The sequence below is a fragment of the Onychostruthus taczanowskii genome, unplaced genomic scaffold (genome assembly GCF_017590055.1).
Source record: "Onychostruthus taczanowskii isolate IOZ18803 unplaced genomic scaffold, ASM1759005v1 scaffold76, whole genome shotgun sequence".
Classification (NCBI taxonomy): domain Eukaryota; kingdom Metazoa; phylum Chordata; class Aves; order Passeriformes; family Passeridae; genus Onychostruthus; species Onychostruthus taczanowskii.
In genome coordinates, this window is record NW_024505450.1 from 2,001,158 (window position 1) to 2,028,383 (window position 27,226).

General features: G+C 42.3%; 1 protein-coding gene across 1 annotated transcript in view; it reads right to left on the bottom strand.

The window, feature by feature from the left end:
• Nucleotides 1-17,420, bottom strand: part of SPON1 (spondin 1) — a 185,078-nt gene extending 167,658 nt beyond the window's left edge. The window contains exons 1-2 of the mRNA XM_041423291.1: nucleotides 17,133-17,420; nucleotides 10,508-10,614 (exon numbers count right to left, since the gene is read on the bottom strand). Of these exons, the coding sequence (XP_041279225.1) occupies nucleotides 10,508-10,614; nucleotides 17,133-17,355 (330 nt within the window). The 5' untranslated portion in view covers nucleotides 17,356-17,420. The remainder of the gene's footprint in view (nucleotides 1-10,507; nucleotides 10,615-17,132) is intronic.
• Between the last annotated feature and the right edge of the window lie 9,806 nt (nucleotides 17,421-27,226).

Genomic DNA, 27,226 nt, shown 5'->3' on the forward strand with positions numbered 1-27,226 from the left:
CTTCATTATTCTTGATTTATTCTTGTCCGAAAATTAATTTTAATGGTGTTTTAAGAATCAAAAGTAACTATGCATAAAATATACAAAGTATCTTCTGGCAAATATTGCTCGAGAATTTGTTTGGTAAAATAATGAATTTTTGTGCCAAAAGTTCAAGAGATTATCAGTAATTATGGCTAGTTTAAATATCTTGTCTATATCAGTATTCATTATATAGTCACTTGGCTATATCCATTGAAACCAAAAGTACCTAATTCAGAAAATTCTGGTTTTGCAGAACATGTTGTGTATATTCACATCCTGCCTCTTATGCAACCATGAGAAAAGTGAAGCTGAATATCTGACTTTCAATTTTTCTCACAGCAAGTGAAAAAGGAGACAAAACAGAGCAGAAGGGGGATGGTTTGAGATAAATAAGCAAAAAAAAAAAAATACAACCCTCTTCTGAGGAACACAGTTCCTCACAAGAAAGTTTCATTGTCCCCTTTCAATGATTGTTCACATGTAGATTTCCACTCTGGGCAACTCCCAATAACAGGTCCTTCCAGAGGCACAATTGCTTGGAGTAGGAGTCAAGAATCATTAGAGAAAACAGAACGATGTAATTATAGTGGCAAGTGCTACATTATTTCCAGATAAATCCTTGAATATTTATAGCTTGACTAGTAAGTCAAGCTCCTGTAAGTCAGTCCTGGCGGTGTCTGGAATGGGCACATCCAGACCATGGCTTGAGACACAGCCTGGCTCAGAAGGGTCTGTGGACAGGCCACTTCTGCTCACGGCTGATTCCCTGCTAGGGACACACAAAAACGAGAGATTGAGCAAAGCACCTGCCTCAGCCAGTTTAGAAGGCAAGCCTTGTGTTGAGGGAGGTCAGAACAAAAGGAGCAAAGGGGGAAGGCAGAGACAATTTTATCCCTGGCTTGGAGTGAAAGCCACATCTCCTGGCTTTGCCTGCTGATTAAGATGTCAGTCCTGCACAGGCAGCAGGGCTGTCAGAACAACATTCTCATCTTCCCAGGTGAGAAAGCATCCATGAAAGCATTATTCTTACAGCAGCAATGACCGCAGCTGGGAAACCCCCACAGAGCAAGATTCGGGGGACAGGCTGGGATCAGAGCCAGTGATCAGAGGAAAGGTCACAGAATCACAGAATGTGCTGACATGGAAGGGATCCTCAAGGATCACTGAGTCCATGACCATCCCCAGGAGCCCCACCAGGTGCCCAGAGCATTGTCCAAATGCTTCCTGAACTCTTTGCTGTAAGGGAAGGACACCTCATTCAGGTGATAATTAAGCAGAGGTTGGTTGAAGTGGACAGCAAAGATTGATGGAGATCAGGATGGGAGACGACAAACCAGGAGAAATTCTGATGACTGAATTTGGTCTGTATGTCCAAAGAGAACCTTTTGTGTAAGTACTTTCTGCTAGAGACATCCTTACAATCCCAGACTTCACGGAGATGAACAAGGTCCCTTCACCTTGAAGTGGTCCAGCATTGTGCTAGAAGAGACAAGTTCTGCCAAAGTGTGAAAGAAAGAGCAACATTATGTGGATATTTTGGTCTGGGACTCCAAACAGCCTCAACCTGGTCAGGGGAAAAAACTTCTTAAAGCTACATCCAATCTTTATTGCACAGTTTTGAGAAAAAACAGACCAAAGGAAAACAAAGCATCCTGATGAGAAACACGTCTGCAGAGTCTCTTGAGTAAAGACTAGCACTGAAGTAAAACATCTGATGAGGTTAGGATGAGAGGGCATATTTCTCAGTTGTGTGAGCCCCTGTACATCATTCTGAGGACACCATTACAGATTTCCATTCATCACTGCACGAAATGAAATGACCAAAACCATCTCTGAAGGTACGTGAAGACAAAGCACCAAAAGGCAAACATGTTGAATGCGCCAGAATCCAAAGATATGCTCGTCTCCTGGGCAGGCCTTGTACCATTCTGAGGCAGGATAAATAAATACACAGTGATCAGATGAGTAACGAGCTGGGTTGTTAGGTCATGAGAGAGAGCCATCACAGCAAAGACAAGAATCAATTACAACTGCTCAGGGCAGCAGTGGAAGCTGAAACAATATCCTTGGCAAACACTGAGGGGTCGCTTCCATCATTAGAAAGGGAAGAGTTGAGAAGAAAGACTCAGGGCAGTCCACAGCTAGGTCTGAGCAGGCTACATGTGCAGTCAAGAATAATGGAAGCTAAAAATATTGTCACTTGAATAATGCAACAGTGCCTTCTCAATTCAGGAAGCAGTTCTCAAGACAACAGGCATAGCAAGCAGTACTTTTAGTCTAGCAGCAATTAATTCAGCAGTGAACTGCACTGAGAATTGACCATGAAGCCTGGAGGAAGGATTTTGCCTACAGCAGCCATTCCTAAATGAGACAGGTAGGTAAACTGCTGAATTTAAAACAGCCATTCTGCTTATAAGTCATCAAAATGTCTCAACTCAGTGGAAAAAAGGAGAAAAAAAAAAAAAAGAAAAAACCAAAACAAAGCAAACCACACCACAAACAACAACAACAAAAAGAAAAAATAAAAGAAGGACCACAATTTAAATTTAATTGGGAGACTTTCTACTGGCATCTGTGTGCCTTCAGAAGTCCAGAGGACTGACAACAGGATTTTCTTATAGTCCATATAACCTGGAGAAACTGTCAAGATGAGCCTCAGCCTTTATCATCACTTTCACTCACCCTTCTCCCCTCTATCCCCACTGTCCCAATTCACATGATGGGAAAAGAAAACACATCATGAGAAAAGACTCTCAGGCACAGGCATAATTCCATAGCCTGTCATTGCAGGCTGGAAGATGACAGTGCTGACCTGGAGAGTAGTGGAGGAATAAACCCATTTTCCCAGAATAACCCTCCCCTTTAAAGCCCTGTGCCATTCTGGGGGTAGCACAGGTGTCCAGGTCCACATTATCAGGGTGAGGATTACAGGCAGTGGTAGCTCAGACAGGCCAGGTCAGCAGGGAATGCCTGATAAATGCTTTCTAACCTGATGCAAAGAACAAACACTTGCTCTAAGGTCCCATCGATTGGAAGTGACTTGCTGAAGGTTTCAGCAGAAAAGCAAACTACATCAGAGGTAATTCTTGGAGCATTTCAGGAGGGCACGGGAGCCGAGAGTTAAGAGTGCTGATCTCTCTCAGCAGAGAAACAAAGCAGAGTAACTGATGACTGCCTTAGATGAAGCTGGTGAGTTATGGGTGACAAAAAGGGAAATCTAGGAGGGAAACATAATGGCAACGTTATAAATGAAGGAAGAGCTGCTGAATAGATGTTCCAATGAACCTGGAGCCTACATACATCTGGAGTTATAACCCATGACAGCTGCCATATGGCACCTGCAGAGCAACTGACTGTTGCCAGAGGGGTTAAATGTCTTTACTAAAATTTCACATGACCCGGGTGTCATCATCTGAAGAAAGATTATCTGAGAGGGGAATAACAATGAGTTAGGCAGTTTAGCTGGGCTGGAAATAAATGGATATTTGAAGTAAATCCCCTTAAGTCACCGAGACAGATATGTCCACTTAAATACCGCCTGGGGAAGAACACACAGCTCTTACTGATTGACGAAACAGAGTTAGAGGGATCCAAACTTTGTCTCAGGATGAGACAATTGTAAATGCAAAACTGGCCTCTGGACTGGAAGCAGGACCTGAACAGAGAACCCTCTTCAGGCATCAAATAATCCCAAACCCCCCGAGGCCCAGAATGGAACTCCAAACACTGATGTGTCTGAGGAGCAGGTTGGGATCTCCAAGGCAGAAGGGAACAGTGCTTCCAGTGTAATTCCCTCTCTTGAGGATTGATTTGCTAAGTGCCAGTGCCAAATTCTAGGAAACAATTCTTTAATGAGTCTCTTTAGAAGCCTCTTAGAACCAGGAAGTCTTGCAATTTAATGCTAATCCAAACACAAAAGACCAATACATATTTTTCTTGAACAGGGGATTTAATTAGGCAATTCTGATATTTTGCCATGACATAGTCTGGCTCTGCTGCATTGGCAGTGTGCAAGGCAGGGCAGAAGTTACACTTGAAATAATCCAGCTCTGATAAGCCTTGGATCTGAAGAAGAGCCTGGAGTTTCAGCTAACCAATCTCAAAAAAACATGCTTCCTGTTTTTGGTTCTACTGTTTTTAGAGGGTTTCTTTGGTTTGTGTTTTGGCTGGTATTCTTCCAAAACAGAACTTGAATCATCACAAATTAAATATTTGTTTAGGCTTAAGCCTTTCCAAAAAACATAAGCTCTTGCTGAGGCACAATCATCATTTGAAGTAATTCTCAAGAAAAAGCATATCTCCAGCAGACAAAAAAAAAAAAAAAAAAAAAAAAAAAAAAAGAGAAAAAGAAAAGAGGAAAGATTAGATTAAAGAAAGAGGACTAAATGTTATGTGGCCAGAAGTTAGATGTTTTTTTCCACAGCCAAACAGGAAGATAGGGAAAAGGTAAAGAAAAAGAAATGTCAGAAGACAAACCAAAGCCAAATTAACTTAAAAAGTTGTTTTTTAAAGTGATGGTAGTGATGTAGCAAGAAAACCCTCCGGAAAGGGACTCCAGCAAAGCTGATATAAGCAAGCTGACAACAGAAGAGTGAGCCCAGCCTGAGAGACTGAATCCCATTTTTGTTCACCAGTGAACTAAGTTACATTGCAAGTCCAATTTAATTTTTATTTCCTCTTTGTACCTGTGTTAGTAGTTCAAAGATCCACTGTAATAAAATACATACGAAAACAGTATTCAGAAATCTCTTATATTTTCTGATTTTGGCTGTGAAATTTTATGGTTTGAGTCATTTATTCTAAAAGACACAGCAGCTCTGTACACAATCCACTGGGGGAGGGCCCAAGGTCTAATAAACCAGTGCTGGGCCATGCAAAACCTGAAAAACATTACCATGTAAAGATTTTTTTTTGTTTGTTTCATTCATAGCACATGCTGAAACTCAAATAAAAATGTAAAGGAAGGAAGCAAAGTTGGAATCACAGTTTGGTTTTCTCCAGCCTCATCAGCAGCAAATAATGACTTTCAAAGCTGCTTCTGTTCTGCAAGCTCCTGGTGCTTCTCACTCTCTTACATCACCTTTTACTGCTCTAAGCGAGGCATAACTCCCTTCTGAGGCAAATTCTTAACCAAAATCTTGTTTATAAGTGGTTCAGGTTGAGGTTTTCCCAGTGTACCAGAGATATTTATATTTAATCTCAAGCAAATGTTCACACTTTCCAGTCAGTGCTAAAACTGGCAGTGGCCGATACTTTTTTGGGGATTTTTTTTTTTTTATTTTTAAACTCATTTTTAATCCCTGAATATCAAGATATGGAATTTGGAGTTCTAGAAAAATGTGTGAAAGTGTTCCTCAAGGTTAAACGATTCCACCCTACACAGAAAGGTGAACTGGAGTTTGGTTTTCCATCATAACATACAGGGGGTTTATGCCTAGAATAATATTTGTAGAGACTCTTAGAGAAACAAAATTTGGGAATACTCTTGCAAATGCAAAAGAAGAAGATATTTAAATTTTACAGACTCAGAATTCATGTCTACCTCCTTAGTCTGCAAATCCTATACCTGGCATATTCTTCTTAAAATACGCCTGTAATTACAGCTTTGGCTCATTACCTCCACATGTTTTTAAGCAGTAAGATGACAGACTCTGTCTCACTGATGAGATGCTGGGACAGGGAATGTAGAGAATGCAAACATGAGCAAAATACTTGGAAATTCTGGGCGCTTGTGGAAGAAAACTACACCAATTCATGCACCTCAGAATAAGCTATTTACAAAGCAGCCCGAAGAGTTTATATTGGGATACAAGCTTTAAAAACCCAAACTTACAAGCCTGAAAGAACATCAAGATGACATAAGTATACCTGAATTTTAATATTAAAGGCTTAAAAAGTAACTGCAGTCATTAAAACATAAAACAACCTTTGCTTATAAATACAAGAATAAATCATTTGAAATGGCAAAAAGCCTTTTAAGACTGCTTCTTTCCAAATGCACTGTAACAAGAAGATGTAAGATTCCTATAAAATGCTGGAACAGAGCATTAGAGGAGCTGCTTTTCTAAGGGGTTGTAAAAATACCTTTTCATCTAAATGCCTTGCTGAGCACATCAGTCAACTAAACAGCATCAAAAGAATGGGGTGACCAAAAACAAAGGATATGTCTGGGCTGTTGGTGCAGGGACTCAAGTTAAAGGACCACCTTACTTAGCTGACTGCTCCAATTTTCCTTAAATGCTTTCTTCTTCAGGACAGCCTCAAGCTCTGATAAATGCCACAGCTGTAATGAAACCTTCATTTTGGCTGCTGCTGTGCCTGCTCACTTCCTTACATTGCTTTTGCACAGGTGAGTCGTTACATTCAACAGCCTAAACTAAGAATTTTCTGGTGCACTCTAGAGCAAAAAAATAGGCTAAGGGAGAACTGCTACGATGAAGGCATTTAACACTAAACTATCACCAAAACGCAGGTTTAAGATACAAATCTAACAAGTGATTATGCCAAAGCAGTACAAGGAAGTGCTTAATTTTGGGTCTTTGTGATTCAGTTTATCGCTGTATGTGAGAGAAACAGATCATGTTTGCATGCCATTTTTAATATGCATATATATTATATATGTATTTATAATATATATTTATATTATATATATTTATATTATATATACTATCTTTATTAATATTTACAATTAATATGTTATAATTTTAATATTTTTATATATGTTTTATATTGAATGTTTAATTATCAGGTATGTTCACAAATAGTACCATCTTTTGGAGTGGCATCTTGAAGGACAGGATTCCGCTCAGTACTTCCTTGATAAATTGGATGAAGCTCTACATTAAAAAAAAAAAAAAAAAAAAAAAAAAACACAGACTGAGAAGATCCTTCCTGAACACCAGGGACTCCAAAGCTGTGCCACTCCAGGGATTACTGTATCTAAATACTGTGATTTTATTGTGAGAGCCCAGATCAGCTCCTGTGTACAATTCTGAGGAGCGTGAGACTGGAATCTCAACTCGACTGCAGGAAAAGCAAAGCTGGAAGGAGATGGCCTACAATGAAAATATGAATATTTGAGTAAGGAACAGGTAGAGTGTGTTTGGAATTAGAGGGGGGATAAAGGAAACTTCAGACTATCTTCCTCACAATGTATCAAGAAAATTCTTAATTTAGGAAGACAATTTAGCAAGAGAGCAATTTAACCACTATTAGTGAAGACTCAGTTTAGATGTTAGTAAAAGATCTACAAAGTTCTCCTTAAATTTTCTAATATATTGAAGTGTTTAAACTTGGAAAGATGAATTTGTTCTTCTTGTTGAACATTTCAGAACAGACTGACAAAACATCCACCAAAAATTTCCTTGGAATATTTATCCTTCCTCAGAGAACAAGGAAGATAGATGAGGTTCAGCGCTACATTTCTGATATTGTACATTATTTATCAGACCGAATCTGTTACATTGCATGCATATGTTGGTTCAAATGGCCTATACAGACACTCTTCTGCAGTCAGCCAGTGGTGATTGCTGCCCTGGGGTTTAATTTGCCTTCCAAACGATTTGCAGACTGTTGCTAAACATTACAAAAGAGAAGGATCAGCAGTCTGCATGACAAGAGCTGGGAATGGTTTGTGTAAAGAGGCCAGTGGGACAGATACCCAAAGCTATCAGAGGGCCTCACTGAGCTGTACAATTACTACTGGCAGAAGGAAGAGCCCTATTCCATAACCCCAAATTTCTATGGCTGAATTGGCATCTTGGATTCCCTACCCATATTTAATTTAGCTAATTAACATGTGGTTTTGGGAGACAAAGCGATTTATTTTAAGGCTGGATTGTGTCTTGTGTGCACTACAAGGACAAAAAACTAAGGAAGTTTGACTGCATTGAGTAAACAGTAAAATCAGATTTTAAAGTCTCAGTTTTCTCAGAGGAGAACAGATGTAGGATGGTGGAGTCCACACCACACATCTGTAAAGGTCTCAAGTATAGGGATAACCAGAAAGTGTAGAGGAAAAAATACCTGTCCAACCAAGAATTTTAACAGCTGTGCTATTTGTAGGATCACAACCGTGCAGCTTGATGATTAATGAAGACTGACCATACCTGGTGACCTGCAGAGTGACACTGGAGCAAATGAGCCATGAGGGGGTTTCAGCAGCTGCTTATTGCATTCCATTCCCCCTGCTACAGGGCACTGTGACCCTGGGAACAGTGCTTTCCCCTCCTAGGTGTACCACATCCATGTCAAAAGCTCCATGTTGGCCCTGCTTTCCCACCACATGCTCCTTTACAGAGCTTGGAGGCACTGCTCTGCTGCTCAGTCCTGAGTGAGCACAGAGTGCAGCCAGGTTTTCTCCAGGAAACCCACTGTGACACACACTTTGAGGCATGCAAATCAAGTGTTTGACGGGCTCTAAGTCATGGAAGGAAAGTGTAATTTGGCCAGCTCCCATTTCATCCCATTCTTTGGTTATACCAGGAAGTTTTCCAACGCCAATGAAGCGCTTGCTTCAAGCAGTGCTTTGTCCTGCCCAGGCTCTGAGCAGTGGATGTGGCTCCTCATGGAGGCAGAGGTGCAGCCCAAAAGCAGCATTCAATCTCACGCCGCTGTTGAGGAATTTTCCCCCAGTTCTGTTGCTCTGTGTGAATCGTTGGATGACATATGCTCCATCTGAACGCAGGGAAAACAGAGCTGCAAGTGGCATCCACGTTACTGTACACACACAGCTTTTTCTTACTCTGCACAGCTGTTCAGCCACCCTTGGCATCTTCACTTTCTAATAAAAACACAGTGCAAACACTTGAAACAAACATCTTTTTTCTCCCGGTTGCTACCACCCAGCCATGGTGCAAGGGACGTCTGTATTTACCACTGCAAGCATTCTTTGAATTCTTAAATGAGAATCTGTATCCAGAGAGGCAGAACAGGCAGACACCATCTGAATAAACTTCAGGGAGTCGTACTAACGCGGGGTGAGCATGGTGAGTATTGTTTAAACCACAGATACACAAATTTAGTTATGGATAACCTTTGAAACTCCCACCTGCCCATAAGAACACCAAGTTCAGATTGCAACCCATATAATGCACTTAATTAAACAATCTTCCCTCAACTGAGATCCATTGGGATTTTTTTTAATCCACCCATATAGAATTTCCATTTGCTTCCAACTCTGCTAACTTCAAAATGCCTCTGTACTTCAGCAAAGCTTAGTGAGTTTCTCACAGAGAATTAGAAACAAAGACAAAACTCAGGCCAAATTTTTTCCATTAGCCACAGCCACAGAGATACCAACAGCTGAAATGAAGAAATTAATGGTGACAAGCTTCTTTTAAAATAGATTAAGCATCACTATTTCTACTTCTTAGCAGTTGCTGATCCATCAATACTAGCTTATTACTTAAAAACCCAACAATATTAAAAGTACATATTAAAAAGATTTCTCTCAAATAGGAATTTGTTTCATTTTAAGGAAGATGGAGTTATTTTAACCTCAAAGAAGTTCGCACTTAATCTAGATTTTCTTACAGAATGTATGAAATCCAAACAGAGGCCTCTAAGCAAACTCAGTAAGAAAACTGGGCAATTACTTATTGAGTTTGTACATCATATTTGCTACATACAAAAATACAGAAGAAATATAGGAAGAGATGTTAATTTCTGTCACCTTGCAGATCACCAAAACTGAAACTTGAGTATTTCTTTTGAAAATCTTGAAACCCAAGGCAAGTGAAATCTTCACCTAGAAATCACTATTAAAATTACTAGCAATATTATTACACATCCTGTGAACTGTAATCAATGCAATTCAGCAATATTTCTAAGCCTGGAAAGTCAAACATCAAACAAGACCTCATGTGAGACTCAAACCTACATACATCAATTCTACCTTCTTTCATAAACATTATATATACTCTCCGTTTCCAGAATTCCCTGCTTGGAGTAGCTGAAAATACCAGCTTATGAATCATCCTTCTGGATTCTAATCCTTTTAATAACAAACATTTCATCCCACTGAATGTGTTCATTAAGTAAAGTACTACTGAGCATAAATAAAACAGCAGAATCTAATTTATGAATGATAAAACAGTCATTACAGCCATGGTAAACACTTCTCAGTGTCATATTCTACATCTCAGCGGACAAAAATATTAAGGCAGAGAAACACAAAAGCCAAAGTATTAATAGAACGATTTCAATATTCACTTTGGATAAAAGGTTCAGGTGTCTTAGGCTCTAGTTCAAACAACTGCTGCTCATTTTTAGCTGTAGGAATGAGGGAAGGCAAGCTGCAGTCCAGGTACATGCCTTGAACACGCATGGAACATAAAACATGCTATGCTGTCCTCGTGTCAACGCCCACAAACATTTATGCAAAACACAGTCTGCACTCTGCTGTGCCTGCAAAATCTCCCTTTGAGGCAGGCAAGCAGTAAAGAAGACTCCCAGGGGTGTAGGTCAGGGGAAGTTCTCTCACCTGGAAAGATCCTGCATGGTCTTCTTCTTTGTCTCCTTCTTTTCCTTCCTTAAGGGCGATCAAGGTGAAGCCTCGGAAGTAGGCGGGAGTGGCAGCAGACAGCGTCACTGGGGTGTGATGAACAGAGAAACAACGAAAACAACAAACCATTAGCTGTGAAATCAGCCACCTGCATTTCTTTTCGCAGCTTGAAAGGTGTGCGTTGAGTTGGCAGTAACCAAAGTTAGAGCACTGACAACAGGGAGCCGAGCCAGCCAGAATACAAAATGTTCAGTCCCAGTTTCCACATCAACTGAGAAACACTGGCATGAAGTACCTCGGCTTTTTTCTCTGTTCCCCCCAACTTTTTTTAAAAACCAGATTGAAAATCTGCTCAGATCTACAGGAGGGTTGTTTTGGTGGTGGTTTGGGGGTGGGGACGCACGTGCAAGGGGTTTTTCTATTTTGGGGTTTTTTCTTTGGGAGGGGGTTTTTGGTTTGTTTTGGGGGGGATGGTGGGGGTGTTAGATGTACAGAAGCATCCCTAAACATTTGATTTTGGTTTTTGTCCAGTTCTGAGCACAGACAAAGTATTTGAGTGCACAGAAAGTCTCTGTCTGTAATGCCAAATGACCACATTGCCTGCTCCAGCTCTGCTACACCCAGCGCAGCACTCCAGTTTCTGCAAATGGGGAATCTCAAAATATCCTTCCTCTGCTTCATCCTCAGGGCAAAACAGGACACAAAATTAAACTCCTGGCTGAAGCTGACCCCTAAAGGTTGTGCTGCCAGCTCTGATTGCCAAACCGATCCCACAGAGCAGCAAACACCCTCCTTCTTCACACACCTGTCCTGCCAGGAGGGCAGCGCTGGATCCACCAGCAGAGCACAGGTAATGTGATGCTGGCTAATCTGATTTCACCATGCTCAGCAGCAGGATTAAATCCCTGATTTGATGCCAGTGCAAGATAGCTTTGTGCGATCTGTCTGTTCACCACCAGCAACACCTGAGTTCACAGAATTACAGAATATTCTGGGTTGGAAAGGACCCACAAGGATCTTCAGTCCAGCTCTGAAGTGAATGGCCCCTACAGGCATTGAAGCCAGATTTTAGCAGCAGGCTCTAACCAGCTGAGATAATCTCAGGGTCAGCAGCTGAGGCTCTTTTGAACACTATCAGAAAGAGAGAATGAGGCAGAATTTTGAGGCACAGCTTTTGAAATTACCAAACTCTCTTCGACAATTTATAGCAATCCTTTCCTGAAACAGGGGTCAATTTTAGGGGAAAAAAAGTTATTCTAGTTATTCTAAAAGAGACAGAAAGTTGAACTCTTAATGTTTTAAGTAGCTTTTACTTTAAGCATAAATTGCAGAGTCACTCATAGTACTATATTGTCACACACTCCAACCCTGACAGGCACAATAAAAACTGAAGACCACCCACAGTTTTCAGAGCAAATTACAAATACTAAGGCTGCTCCATAGAAGAGTATCCACAAGAGACTCCCTCTCACACAAATAGGCTGCAAGGGGTTGAATCATGCTGCCAGAAATTACAGATTGCCCTTAAAAGATATGATTTCAAAATATGCCCCAGAGTTCATTTGGAACATATGGAGAGCTCTTTGATCTAGAAATTCAGTAGCAGGAAAATATAAAATAGGCTAATTGAAAATATATAGCATTATTCAGCTGTATTTGGGTCTTAAACTCTCAGTGCTTATACAAATATCTATATGTTTTCTGACTATATGTGGAAAAAAGAAAGGATTGGAGGATTTTCAAACTTTTGTGTAAGTGCCACTTTGTAAGTGATCTGGAAACCTGCAAACACCTGTACAAATCTGGGGTAGTGATGGGCACAAAAGCAAGTCCCCCAACTCTTAAGATTTTCACCATACTTTTCATTCCATGGAACCTTATGATAAGCTTAAATGTTGTGATTTTGGGGGATAAAGAAAATTTCACATATTATATTCCAAAATGGGATAGCAGCATAATGCCATTAAAATTTCTGCTGACTTTACTAAATATTGCTCCAAATCCTTAATTCATTTTCTGCCCAATAATTAGCATGATTAGTCCAGTTTTGTAAACTTCTGCAGCTCTGGCTAAATGAAAACCCACAGGCAACCTCTCAGTTGCAATAACTGAGAACAGCACACTGCTGAACTCAACAGAGATGAGCACATTACTCCTGCTTGAGCAGTGATTCTTAGAAATTAACTGCCATAAAGGCCTTTCACATGCAACAAATTTTTCCATATCATATGCAGTTAAAGACTCTGAATCACTGTGAGTTAAAGGTTACAGCAGAAATACTTAAATAAGTGTGCAAGCAAGCAGAGAACCCAGCTGCGAGTTGACTCAACAGTTTTCATTTCCCCTCGCAAAGTTACAAACAGTTTTCAAAATCCTAAACACCTACCTATACAAGAGAGAAGACCTGAAATGCTACAGAAACATCAGAAAGGAAGGCAATTCCAAAGCCTGACTCATAGTTTTTGCATGCCCGGGGTTAGCAGTGCCCCCGCTGCGGCTGCAGTCATTTTAGCCCCGAATAAATCCGCGCTCCCTCCGAGGGGAGGGATGCCGCCCTCCCCCAGCCTGTGCTGCTCACTCAGCAGCCGCATCCAGCAGCTGGGCTCGGGATCTCATCCAGCCCCAAGCCAAACAAACCAACCCCAGCCCGGATCCAGCCCCAAAGCCAAACAATCAGCCCCAGCCCCGGGGTTCAGCCGGCTCCGTCCCGGCGCGGCTGCTCCGGAGCGCGGTGCCGGCGGCGGGGAGCGGGAGCGGCCCGGGCGCAGCAGGCTCGTGGGGATTTAGGCTCTGTGCTTTGGGATTTACACCTCTAGGGATGTGTGCTTTGGTGGGATGTGTGCTAGGCCAGCATGCCGGGGAGCAGCTGAGCCGGGAGGGTTTCTGCTGGTGCGGAGCCGTCCGTGCGCTCGGGTGGCACCGCAGCTCGGGGCTTGTCCCAGCCGGAGCTGCTTCTGGAATCTCGGCCTCGGCACTGGGGGTTCCACTCGGCAGAGGCTCGCCCTCTGCACGGGCAGCCCTGGGAAGCTGTCAGAGCACATCTGTTTTTCACAAGGGAGCGGCTCTTTGTTGCATAAGAGCAGAGAGCTCTTGGGCTAAGCTCCGCCGTTTTAAACAACAGCTGTGTCCTGCTCACACCGCCTTCACACTAATTAACTTTCACTGGATGATACGAACTTCCTGCAAGGTTCAGTTAAATCGCAGCGCAAGCCTCAGAGTTAAGGATTTCACTTTAAAGGGAAGATTACAAATCAGCAGTTACTTTTGTCTGCTTCCATCCCTCTGGCAAATCTCTAATTACTTTACAAGTTGCACTTTGGCACACGCCTCCAACGTGCTCCTCTTTCCCCAGAGTCCCAAGGTGAAGATGGGGTGATCAAAGCAGTTGTTCCTTTGGTTTCAGGCAGGAAATCTGATTATTCTCATCCTACACAACTGCACATCCTGTGTTGTACATTGCACAAGTACCAACAAATACACGTCCCAGATTTCACCCATATTTTGTGAAACGTGGGAATGGCTAATGTAGTTGCAGGATGAGTGCTTGCTTGAAAAGTGCTTGCACACTGAGGAGGGAAGAAAGAAATGGAAAGAAAAAGACTCAACATTGCTTAGAAGTCCCCAAAGCAATGCAATGGAGCACAACACCTTGAATGTGCCCTTCCTCAAAAACCGAGAAAGTGAACTGACCCACAAGTGGAAATTTCATTAAAACAAGAAACAGCATCCACACAGAAGGTATATGTAAGGGTTATAATTAGTCTAGTACTCCTTTTCTTCTTCAGAATAATAACTTCATGATGTCATAGCAGAAAGTATGTCTACTGCATGTTAGCATGTGAAATGGGCACACTACTGCCTTTTTGTAGAAGCAAGTTTATTTACATTTTGATAGCACGAAACTTACCTCATTTTTTCGTGGAAATCTCATGCAATCATTAATCTAACTCTACAATCAATAAAGCCAGGACTGAGTATTTTCAAGGATCATTACCCTGTCTCACCATCCAAACTTCAGGCTCATTTGTGCCTCTGAGAACCCCGACCTTCAGTGGAAGAGAGAGCAGCTCCATCAAGGTCGAAGGTACCCAGCAGGGAGGAGAGGACCTGGACCCGAGGATGGTGTGCCCACAAACCTGGTCCTACAGGGAGATATTTTTAATTGTCTGACAGGAGAACGTGCCCTTATTCACTGCTGCCAGGCAGAGGAGGTGAATACCCACCCAGAGAAGTTGTTCAGTGACCAGGGCCACTGTTCTCCATCACAGCTCCAGAGGTGGAAAACCAAGGCTTCACAGATCTTTACACACAGATCCCCCCAGGGTTTCCCCCTCGGGGCAAATAGATTCTGATTGATCTAAAGGTGAATAACTGCAGGGGAGCCATAAAACCCCCCAAACAGGCTGTGAATTGTGGTCTCCTGGTTCCCACACTGCAAGAGTGATGAGATATTCCTCCTTGAGAGTCTGAAGTGTCACATCCACTGATGGCATGAAGATAAATGGATGTCCCTACACTGAGGCTTTTGTGGAGCACATTTGCATGTACAGATAATTCCTGTGTTATCCACCTTGAAAATACTAGTTTATTCCAAGATCCCGCTAGGGAATGTGCCAAGGATCCAGATGCATCAATTCAGGCAGGAGCCATGGAAACAGGAATATCTGGCTCCAGTGCTAAGGAGGTTGTGCAAGTCTTCTGCCATGTTGCATATAGAGTAATTTGCAGACAAATAAATACAAACAAACAAACGAAACCCCACAGACCTCTCATGATATCTCATTTTTTAAAATCATTATTTGGATTTTCCATCCTTTGCATAAAATAGTAGTAAAGTTCCAGCTGGACTGTAGAAATGGCTTTGAAAGCAAGCTCTCAAAACTTTCAGTATATTGTCACTTTTAAGTACTGCTACATTAGAGCAACATTTATTTCTGTTCTCCCAAGCATTCAGGAATGTGTCCTTAAAGAACAGTCTACGCACCCCAACCTGCCACCTGAATGCTTCAGTGCTAAGGATCAGAGATGTAGGCATATATTCTGTTCTACATTTTAACTTTTTGCTATTAGCTATAATTTTCTCACTTCCAGGCAGCTATAATAGCCTAATATGATTTTATTAATTGAGTTCCTAATGCCAAGACCTAATATCTCCAGAAAATTAGTTCTGCTAATTCAACTGGGAGTTTCTTTCTACATTTCTATGCAATGGAAACTTCTTTGGTAGATGACTGAAAGTGTCGAGTAATGCTTTCACAGAAACGAATCCTAAAACTTTTAAAGAACATTCATATCTGTCACTATCAAAAAAAAACTTGGCACATGTTTGTCCTGCTCCGTAGATGTATCAAGCTGACACCACATGAAATCTTCTAGACTCGAGGCACTAATCCTAATGTCTGGAACAGGTACCCAGCTTGTGGATAGTGTGCATTTCCTCATATCATGTTAAAATAAAACAGGTTTGGGAAAAAAAAATCAAATCAGCAGCATGCAAAGTTACAGACTCGTGCTCAAAACAGGTGAACCACTGCTGCAGATCTATTTCCCAGCCCTTGAATGATTATGCTACATGCACACTTTTTTCTCCCTGTATATACTAAGATTCCCATGTTCAAGCAATGGGAAAACGTTGCTCTTAACCCTGGACCTAAGAAACACTTAGAAGATTCTCCCAATATCTTTTTTCCTGAAAGTACTTTAGTCATGATACCTAAAAATGTCCAAGTTCTTTTTAAAGTGCTTTTAAAATACAAGATCAACAGTACATTCCAAGAAGGTTTCTTTCTGAAGGCATTATACAGTGAGGCAGAAAAAGTGACCCAAACCTGTCTTTGCCTATTAATTAGTAAAATACACCCAAATGTGCTTTGGAAGTTCATTCCAAGGACTGTATGTGCCATGCTCAGGGAAGAACGAATGCCTCCATCTCTTATTTACAGTGGTCGTTAGCACTGTCTCTGCCTCTTTCCTGTTTGAACCATCTGTTCATTCGCCCAGAAGAAAAATTAAAAAAAAAAAAAAAAAGAAAAAGAAAAAAAAAAAAAAGAAGAAGAAGAAATGGGGTGGGATAAACGTAAGTGGAAAATGTGGGAAGTTGGCAGTGTGCTGCATCATGTTTGCCCATATGCTAACTCATTATGTTAACATTCATATTTCAGGGCAGGAACGATTAGCTCCGAGCTTCCTCTCCTTCCTGCGGAACGTTAAAGCTTCTCCCGTGCCCTGGGTTATATTCAAAGGGATAGGAAGGAATCCCACGGAAGCGGGTGAACGGGGGAAGCGTGTGCTTTGCATCGCTGCAACTTGTGATCCTGTGCGGGCGCCGAGCCTGTCGAGAGGGCTCGTAAAAGAGAGGAAATTCCTCTTAATGAGGAACGCTTGGGAGTAAAGTGATACACTGAAACCCAGCTCCTCTCACTTGCCACGGGAGCATCCCCAATAAAGCAATGCGTGGGGTGCATTACCCTGCCTCAGCCCACACAGTTACACACGCACACGCCAAGAGGGATCCGGAGATGACAGGCAGAGACACGCTGCAGCTCCACAGCCACTTCTCCTCACCATTATCGCTAGGATGGGATGCGGAGGATGTCCAACTTACCCCGGTAACTGTTTCCAGGCTTGTAAAATTCTGGATCGCCCTCCACCCTGAGGCTGAATTCATTGTACCCTTCCCTCCTGGTGCCTTGGGCTCGCAGGATCCGACTGCAATATCCCTCGGATTTCGCGGCTTTCTCCAAGGTTTCGTCAGGAAAACCCTTCGCCACCAAGGGGAAAGTCAGCGCCAGGAGCCGCAGGGCCAGCGGCTGCAGATGCGCTCCCATCCTCGGCGCTCCGCACAACTTTTGGGGAGCGGCCCGGGGGGCAGGGGGGCTGGCACGGCACGGCACGGCACGGCACGGCACGGCACGGCACGGCACGGCACGGCACGGCAGGACGGGCGGAGCGCTCCGGGCAGCCCCAGCCGGCAGCGGCCCCAGCGTGAGGCTGCCAGGTCGGAGCGGAGGGACCGGCTGGCCTCTGCCGGAGAGAGGGAGGGGAAAAGCAGCGAGGGGGCAGAGAGGGAGGGGACGGCGGGAGGGGAGGGGAGCAGCGAGCGAGGAGGGAGGGAGGGAGGGAGGGAAGGAGGGAGGGAGGGAGGTCTGATCCTGCCCAGATCCCGAAGTGAAGTGCTGTTTTGTTTCGGAGTGTGATCAGCAGCTCGGCGGTGTTTGCTTGGGCTTTGCCGGAGGAGCGGCGCTGCGGCCGCCGCCGTCTCCCAGACACCGGCGCGGAGCTGAGGCTGAGCTCGGGCTGAGCCCGCAGACCTGAAATTAATCACCCGCATTCCTGCCAAAGTCTATAGTTACCGGAGGGATAACAAGGCTCGAAGAATTTCCCCACACCCCTCCAGCCCCCCGTCTTCCTGCGAAGCAGCAGACGTGGTAAACATTACCAACCAAACAGCGCGGACGGACGGACAGCCAGCCCTCGCCCGCCCCGAGGAGCATCGGCTGCCGCTCCTCGGGTACCGCGGAGGGGACAGAGGGAGACAGAGGGATGCTGTGCCACAAACACGAGGTCCATGTGCGCACCAGCCTGGCGCGGGGCCCAGCAGAGCCGCGGGCTGTGCGGGTGTGTGTGCTCCCCTCGGGAGCGTGGGAGCTCTGCTCCAGCACTAAGGGAAAATCCCGGCAGATGCACGCAGCAGAAAGCGGGGCTCATTATTTTGCCTTCACACGAGGCACACTGAGGCGCAACGGCTCTGAATGACTTATCTAAACCCACAAAAGAGGGCTACAACGGTGGGAAAAAAGAAAGTGAACCTAGAGCCCTGGGATCCCTAACTCCAGGGTTTTGATCCTAAAATGCTCTTCTTCTCTCTCCCTCCCTCTCTCCCTCCCTCCACTGCTTTGTACTTGGAGGAGAAAGCAGGAAAGGTCTTCAAGCAGGACCTGAATGCTGTCAGGGTGACAGATGCACAAGAGGGCACAAATCCCTTTCTAACCCCTTTCTCCAGGACAGGACTGTAGCAGATGGGTGAATACAACTGTGTTTATGCACAACTTCCAAGAAGTATGAGAAACAGAAAGCAGTTTGAAGTCCTCCTGGACCCCACTAAGGCATTTGTTAGCATCAGATTTGCAAATTTTGGGGTTCCAAACTTACCTTTGGAAGTTGATTAGCAACAACCTCACGTTGTGTGTCAAATAAAGGTGTTTATGTAGGTGTCTGTGAGGATACAGGACCTTTATTTTCTGAACGATTACTTGCCAAGTGATTTGCTACTGTAAGCTTGTTTATATTTCAGTCTGTTACACTCTTATAAAGAACATAAATTGTCACAGCCTCAAATTCTTCATTCACTAAAGATTATGTTAACAAAGATGGGATTGGTTGGGTGAGATTTTAGCTTTTGCTGCAAGCACAGAGCTACTGGCAATGTCCCTCTATGTCTGTGAAGGGTGGCAGTCAAGCTCTTGTACCAAACTGAGTGGCAAAATCCCGTTTGTGAGGATGTGCCTGCTTAGACACCTGCTACAGTGGCTGGGGCTGACTGCAGGGACTTCCACAGCTGAGGAGCTTGATTAGGGAAGGAGAAGAGGTCTTTGCAGCACAAGATGCTTTTTCTGTTCCTCTCATCCTGCTGGAGGAAGGAGAAGGAGCAATCCTGACTTTCCAGTGTAATACACCGGGTTCCATTCAGTCTGCTCTCTTCACTTTGCGTCCCACCCAACCTGGCAGCACGAGGGCAAATCAATCCATCATCTTTAAGGCAACAATATTCAGCCTGCTTTTGCTACTGAAGCCTGGAGTTGGCACAGTTATGCAGAATATTTAGTTTCATGCTTCCAAAGACCCATGTTCATGTGGGTAATTAAGTGACTGCAGTTCAGCAGTGTCATAAACTCTTGGGTCTCATTTGACCATGATCTTCACCTCATTCATTTATGAGAACAAGCTTTGCTTTATGTGGGTTCCTCAGTCAAAGATGCCTGTGAATTTGATTAATTTGATATTTGACTTCTCATTTCTTTTGCTGAGATTGATTGAAAAGCAATTACCTGACTAAAGCATTCCTGACAGGAACTGCACAGGCTTCTGCACAATCCACCTTTGTTTTGAGCCAGTGTTGTGTTCTAACTCAACACTCCTCAAAGTGTTTTCAGCCCTTTTCAGATTTTTAGGGGTTTTCTATGGTAACTAATTCATCAGCATCTAGTGACTCTTAGCTTCCAGTAGATTTTATGTCTCTTAGTTTTTAATTCCTGAAATGGCTTGGGCTGTTACTTCTGGTACTTTTTTGTTCAAAAGCATTGTAAAGTTTCCTAGAAAGGCATAGCACAGTGTCTTGCTAAAAGTGAATGCCTCAACTTAGCAACTGATATAGACAAATTAACCTGCACTGCCTACAGCCATGAAGTGAGTAATTTCTTGTAGAGACAGTGTAGAGTATGGGCAATGTCATTAAGCATGGGCATCCTCGGGGTTTTCTATTTGTTCTACTAATTAGTGTGTGTTTGCCTAAAGCATCCAGCGTGATGTATCAGTCAGAGATGCATGCAGACTGATGAGCCCAACCATCCATGGCAAATTTAACAGAGGAAGCCTGGTATCTGGGAGACTGCTTTTCTTTGTGCACTTTCTAGGATGAATAAAGTTGCTGTCCATGACTATTAGGCATAACAATCATTACTGGGATAATATTGCATCTGATGGAGCTGTAGTGGTTGGAGGAAACTCTCTCTCCCCACCCCCTTGCCTCCACAAAGTGGGCTTTTCTAACAAACAGAAATCACTCCACAGTGTCAGCAGTCTTTCTCACTTTTTGCTTCCTCAGAAAAGGAGCCCATTTTTTCAAGTGGCATTTTAGAAGACTGCTCTAACTGCTGCAGAATAACCCTGCATTGACTGGAAGATATGATAGGGGGCCCTTAATAGTTTTGGGGTTTTTTTCCTTCTGCTTCTATGTTTTCAATTAGTTATTTGAAGTCTTGGGAACTGTCTACAAAGCAGCAATGTGCAATGCAATGCTTGCCTACACAATGCCTGATTTCAGAGACCACAGACCTCAAAGTAAACCAGTGCCTCAGGTAAATATATAAACTGATTACATGAGTATTAGACCCCTTAAAAAAGCCATCTCTGAGAGCAGAGGCCAAAAAATCACAGCCAAAATAACACATCAGGGTGACAGGTGCTCTAAATCTCACAACCATCAGGTGCTTGATAACTTCACTGGGCTGTAGGATTCACCTCCCTAACCCCAGGAGCATTAGTATTTTAAAATAAACAAATACATAATAATATTAACAGGGGGATACATCTCTTTCACAAGATGTCAGGAATGTTACCCCCTTTTGCACAAGAGCTAATGATTAAAATATTTCTGTAGAATGTCAGAGACAAATGGGTTTCAGCTCCTTGCTTGTTTTGCAAGTCCTCAGATCCTCATCTCTCAGGCAGCTGCTCATTGTGCAAATTTAAAATCTTGTCAAAGCACTCTCAGTCCTTTATAGAAATTGTAGACTTCCAAAGTTGAACTGATGCTGAAGTGAAAGAAAGGAGATGAGAGTGTTGTATCAATTAGAATGGATTTTCTGGAGACAGACCCAGGGTGCCTTTTCCTTCTCCTCCTCCTGAGACATTAATTGCATTGGGAATTGTATTGGGATCAAAAGCTCTCCAGGGGTTCAGGTGGTCACCTACCATCAAAAGTCTGCACTAAGTGCATTCTGAACACCTCTGCCAAATTAAGAGATGTAAGCTGAGGAAAGTGACCAAAAGTGACTTTTAACTTTTCCTCATGAGCTAGATATTCCCTTGCTCACAGGTGCCAGGGCAGAGGACACTGCTGCTCAGGCAAAGGAAGAGTCTGGCTGGCTGGGAAGGAAGGAGGAGGCTCTGGATGGCTGGGAAACAGCACTGGGAAACAACACTGGGAAACAACACTGCAACACGATCTGCAATAAAACCTTCCATGACTGGGAGGTCAAGAAGGGCATCTGAGGATTGCACTTTCAAAGGCACTTATCTCGTTTTCAGACCTTTGTGTCTTACTATAGATTTAGCTATTAGTCTAATTTGCATCTCTCTCCTTTCCCACTGATCCAGCAGTCACAGTCAGTTTTTCTTAAACAAGACAGAAACTCCCTCTATTGATTTAGATGGAATAATAACCCTGTTGCTATTAAAATCCCCCTCTAGCTTCAGCAAGAATGAGGCTTTTCTCATACAGTTCATGCTGTCTGAAGCGTGTTTAGAAAGGGATCCAGAGATAGCTGCTGTCCTATTAGACAAAGTAAAGAGCTTGGGAGACGCTTAAAATGATTTCTTACTTCTCTGTAGCACTGTTCTCCACTTCTTTTCTCTCAAGAATCCAAGCAGTGAGAAGTAATGATAGTAAATGTTTGCAGAGGTCTGTTCACCATTTACACCACTGTCAGTCAATATACCATGCATCTCCAAAATTAAACTTACCAGCAGCTCGTTATATTTGCCTGTTCAGTCATGCTTGCCTTCTGCATATTTTCACACTGACAATGCAGAGAGTTTTCATTTCCAGGGCATTTTATAGAAATATTTTGTCCATGACACGGTGAGAATAGCATCATGCTCATTACTGGAGGGGCACTGCAGTGCTGAGAGAAACAGAGGCGGAGAGAGCAGCTCTGTGCAGGTTCCTCCTGGGCTTGAATGGGGCAAAACCTCAATGAAACTGGAAAACCGTGGGAGAAAACACATGTTTTGAAATAGCACAGAGGCTGCAAAAGATCTAGAAAAGTCTACCCAGCACTCTGGATAACAAAGGCAGAATGTGATTTAAACTAAGGCCACTCTTGAATGGATTTTTCAAGATCAGAAGCTGACAGAAGCTTATCTTCCACACAGAGCCTATTTTGGGGAGGAAGTGTGCTAAGGAAAGACCCAGGCTTCTTGGAACATTTAACTCAGGGTTCCTTCCAATATCAGAAAGTAAATATGTTCTTAAAACAATCTCTGCCTTTATCCCACACAGCTACTTGAGATCTATCTTGGGAATCTCTGAAAACTCCCAAGAGCAGAATACACAACTGGTTCCTCCAAGCCCAGCATGAGCTTCATTTACCCCTGAGGAAATTCACTGCTGCAGACCTGGAGCACCAGCCATTTCTAGGTCACATCCCCTCCAATTACACCCAACTTTCTCCCTCAGCAGCCTCTGCCTTTAGGAACTTCCCAGTTTCTATGGACAGGGCAGAAAATACCATAAAACCTCCTCCCAAAACTTTATCTCTGCTCCTTCCAACTAAGCCACACAATACCTCTGCAGGAGTTTGTGTTAATTTAAAACCTCAATACCAACCTAAAATCCAGCATTTTGGTAATTTATTGAATCACCTGTCACTGATTTTATATGATTGCATGGTCTTCTGTATCTGCCTTGACCTCAGTGCCTCTATCTTGATTATCTGGCTAAAATACTAATGAACAATAACCAAACTGAATTCAGCTTTTTTTGGCATGTTCACTATTCAGAGTCAGCTGTTCAGTGTTTTCTTATCACCATATTTTTCTCCTTGAATTGCTCAACACCTGGAGATTGGCTGTTGCTTTCACCTGTTCACCCTCTATTTGTATTTCTCCAAGACATGAGGTATGTGATAAAGTTCCTATTTTCTCAGTAGATGAGCTCTCCAAGTCAGAATATAAATGAGACCTTGCATACAGAAGAAAACCTTTTTTTTTACCAAGTTTCAGGCTGGATGTTTTGCCAGGAAGAACATAAAAAACCAACTTACACTGTTTAAGAAAATCAATGGTTTATAGCTAGACAAATAATTTATAAAAAGACACTCACCAAATTTTGCACACGTCCATTATTTATTCAATTAATCCATCCTCTTTTTCAAAAAGCATTTTGATAGTCATATAGTAAGTAATTAAACCTTCATTCAACTCTGGTTAGAATAGGTCTTAATTACACTGCAAATATGGAAGGAAAATGTACAGTAACACATCCCACAAACACAACAGGTCCAAAAGCAAGAGTGACATCATATTCAGAGACCAAAAAAACCTCAAAACCAAAACTAAACAGAAAAAAAACCCCACTCCAGATAGTAAAACAAACAAAAACTCACAGCCAAACAGGTAAGGGAAGGATGAGAGATTCTTTGGGATTTCTGGTGCTGACCATGAAATCAAGACAGACAAAAAGAAGAATAAATCATAAATATAAGGTGATGCCATCAGTGAATCACTGACACATTTGGGAACAGGGGCTGCACTTCAAGCACTCTGATATTTGCAGAATAGGATTGTCTCCCTGCTAGGTGTTAAGAATTTTTTTTGCCCATGTTCTCCTGTTGTATTCAGCAGCCATTCCTTTTAAAGGAAATATTTACTGTACCATGCTAGACCATTGCATCTTCTTTCATCATTAGCTGGCAGGTTTATTTGAAGATCAGGCTGCCAAGTGCAGCACTCCTGTGGTTTATGGGCTGCTGACACTTCCCTTACAAGACCCATTGTCCCTGGGAATCTAAATCAGCTACTTCTACCTCCAGCGTGATGGAAATTTAAATATTTGGAAGTACAATGGATTCTAAAGGGGGAAGTGTTCATCTGGCACAATGTCCTAGCAAGGAGAGAGCATGGCCAAGCTGAGAATGCAGGACTAAGAAGAGACTTGGAATTCCAGAAATCATTCTGCCACTGAGCTCACCACATCTCTCTGTAGCTCAGTTCCTTATCAGACGGGGTAGCAGAACATCTCCAGGTAAAAACATCACCTAAGAACAGACAATACCTGTTATTATTGCAATGGCTAAAGCTCTACAAGTATTAGAACATGGTTTCAAAGCAGCTTTTGCACAATGAAAGGTTTTTGGAAAGTTTTGTTTCATTTTATTTGTGAAATTCAAATTATGCCAAGTATTGCTAGATATTCCTGTGGCTCACCAGGAGCTCAGACAAAGTGACTGCCCAGAGAATCCCTGCAGAGAGATTCTGCAGTTGGGGATATTGGAAAAATACCCCAATAATTCTACAAGAAAGTTTCTTAAATCTCAGTTTTCCAGCTCAAATATTAAAGGAGCTTTGGGAAATCTTCTGAAGATTTGCAGACCCACATCATTTTTATATCAAAGGAAGTTTTGTGTCTGTAATTTAAAAAGGAATCTAAACTGTCTGACAACAAGTGGGTGAAATATACATATATGAAGACATTTCAAATATGGATATTCATACACGTGGGAAAAAATTACTACACATTAAAAGTAATCATTTATTGCTTGGTAAAGAAATGGGAGATCAAACAGGCAAAGTAATGTTAACAATGTATTTCATTGTGCTTTCTGTGGAGACATGTTTTAATTTTCACCAACACACAAGGCTAAAATTGCAAGCTGGTAATGCAGAACAGGGTTTGTGGGAGGAGGAAATATCTTTTCCCAGAGCAGCTGGTATGGCTGAAAAAAAACCTCCAAGCTTTCAAACACAGCAGCCCTTCTGCAGGGTCTGAAATTGAGCCATTTGACAAAGCTAAGTGCACGTTCACAACCATTTCTCAGAGTTTAGCTGGCCACACATTCATCAGAAGATCTCTGAGGAGTGAGGTGATTGGTACCCATGAAGCAAAGAGGATGCTGAAGGGGATGAAGGAGGGAGGTGCCAGGGAGTGACGAGCTGGTGAAAGGGAGATATTTCATAGCCTGCAGAATACAGGGAACTTTGTGTGGGAGAGAAATCCTGGAGAATGCCACAAAACAACGTCTCCAGCAAGCCCCTGGGTCTTGGTGTCCCAAATTCTGCTATAGTTCAGTTTGCAAGCTCAGCTTTGGAAAGTACTTCCCAAGTTTTCCTTAGTGGTACAAACAGAGAGACAGGGCTGCACTTTGCTGGGAAATGCTTGGGAATGGCAGCTGGGAGTGGTGTCCTTGCTGGACCTCCCCAGATGTTCACTGGGAGGGGGTGTCACACAATCCACCAGTAACCACAAGCACAGCCAGGAATGGCAAGTTGTCACCAAATTACTTCTATTTTTTCTTTTTTTTTTTCTTTCAGTATCTGTTTCCCAGGTCATGTTTTTCCCTGAACAGATGAAGTCTGCCAGGCTCCATCCAGATTTTGGGTTGAAACGTGACAGAAATTCACTTAGAATGGTTCTGGATGAACCAGAAGAACTATCAAGGAAATTGTGGACACAGAATTATGTGTGCTGCTCTAACCCCACTGTACAAAACAAGTCTAGAATCCAACACATTTACAAAACATATCTGTCGCTTTTTTTCCCCTTTTTAAAATTAAATCACAGAAGCAATGACAGGGCATGGATTTCTCAAACTACCAAGTGACCTGCCTTCTCCTGCCCAAAGTATAACATAATATCACATTTCATCAGTCCCCTTCAGTCATTCAAATTTTTCATTATTTTGCACTGTCACATAAGAAAGTCAAGTGTAAAATACCATGTCCATAAAACCAAGTTTTATACCAATACCTTTTCTTTTTTATGCAGAAAACTAAAAATTTCTGCTATTAGTAAAATAAGCTCAATTTGCTTCTTATCTTTCAAATTGTTGTATCATTTCCCTTCTAATCTCTCTTTCAAAATAGTCTGATTCATTTCACTTCTAATCTCTCAAATAATGTCAATTAATATAATTCATAAGCATTGTATTCTCTCTTAAGAACAAGTAGAACTACCTTTTAATTTTTTTTTCTTTTTTTTTTGTTAAAGTCAAGGTTTTCTTACAGTAAAACAATTCCAGAAGAAGGTTATGATGAAAGGGTCTATGAGAAATAAGTAGTCCTTTACTCTCAAATGTAAAGATATGAAGAAATTGCATTGTGGAACTGAGAACAAGCTCAACAGTCAAAAGTATTTTTTTTTTCAGCTGATTCAATGTAAATGTATTTTAAAAAAATGAACAAATGTCCATTACTGGCTGTCAAAAACTTGTGCTGTATGGAAACTTCGTTATGCATGAGAAGAAATATTTAAACATTGATCATATCTTATTCTAATATAGTACATAGCATTTCCATAAACACAGTCAGTAGTAATTGCATTCTGTATATAGAAAATAAGATGAAAATAAGATAAAAAGGTGTGCATGGATGCACATGGACCTATAGATCACAGAATATTCTGAACTGGGAAGGATCACAAGGATCATTGAGTCCAAATCTGAAGGGATTGGTCCATACAGGGATCAAAACCTTGACCATGATGCTATTGGCACCACGCTCTAATTGAGCTAAGCCCAGCTGTCTCCACAAAAAATTCATAACACACTGACAAAATAGTGTTTAACAGTACAAATTCTGTTCCGTTTTAAATCCAGCCTCACCTTCAGCTTGTCTTCCATTCAATGTTACCACTTTCAGTGGGGTAACAGTGGGGCAGAAGTTTTCCAACTGAATGATTTTTTCTTGGGCCATTTTTGATCCAAAGCAGATCAACTGCATTTCTTATCAAATATACTTGGCAGTTACAAGGAAAGTGTTCTCTGTGAGACTACTGTGACATAACCTTTGAAAGCATTAGCAGTCAAAAATAATAATGATATTATTTATTATTTTATACCTCATCAATTTTTACAGAGATCTGCAGAACAAACCATTAAAAATGGCATGACATTGGTGCATTGCAGCATTTTGAAAATTTCCAGTATGAAACAGACTTCTCTCTACCAAAAAAAACAATTTACAGATTCACCTGGATGTCTT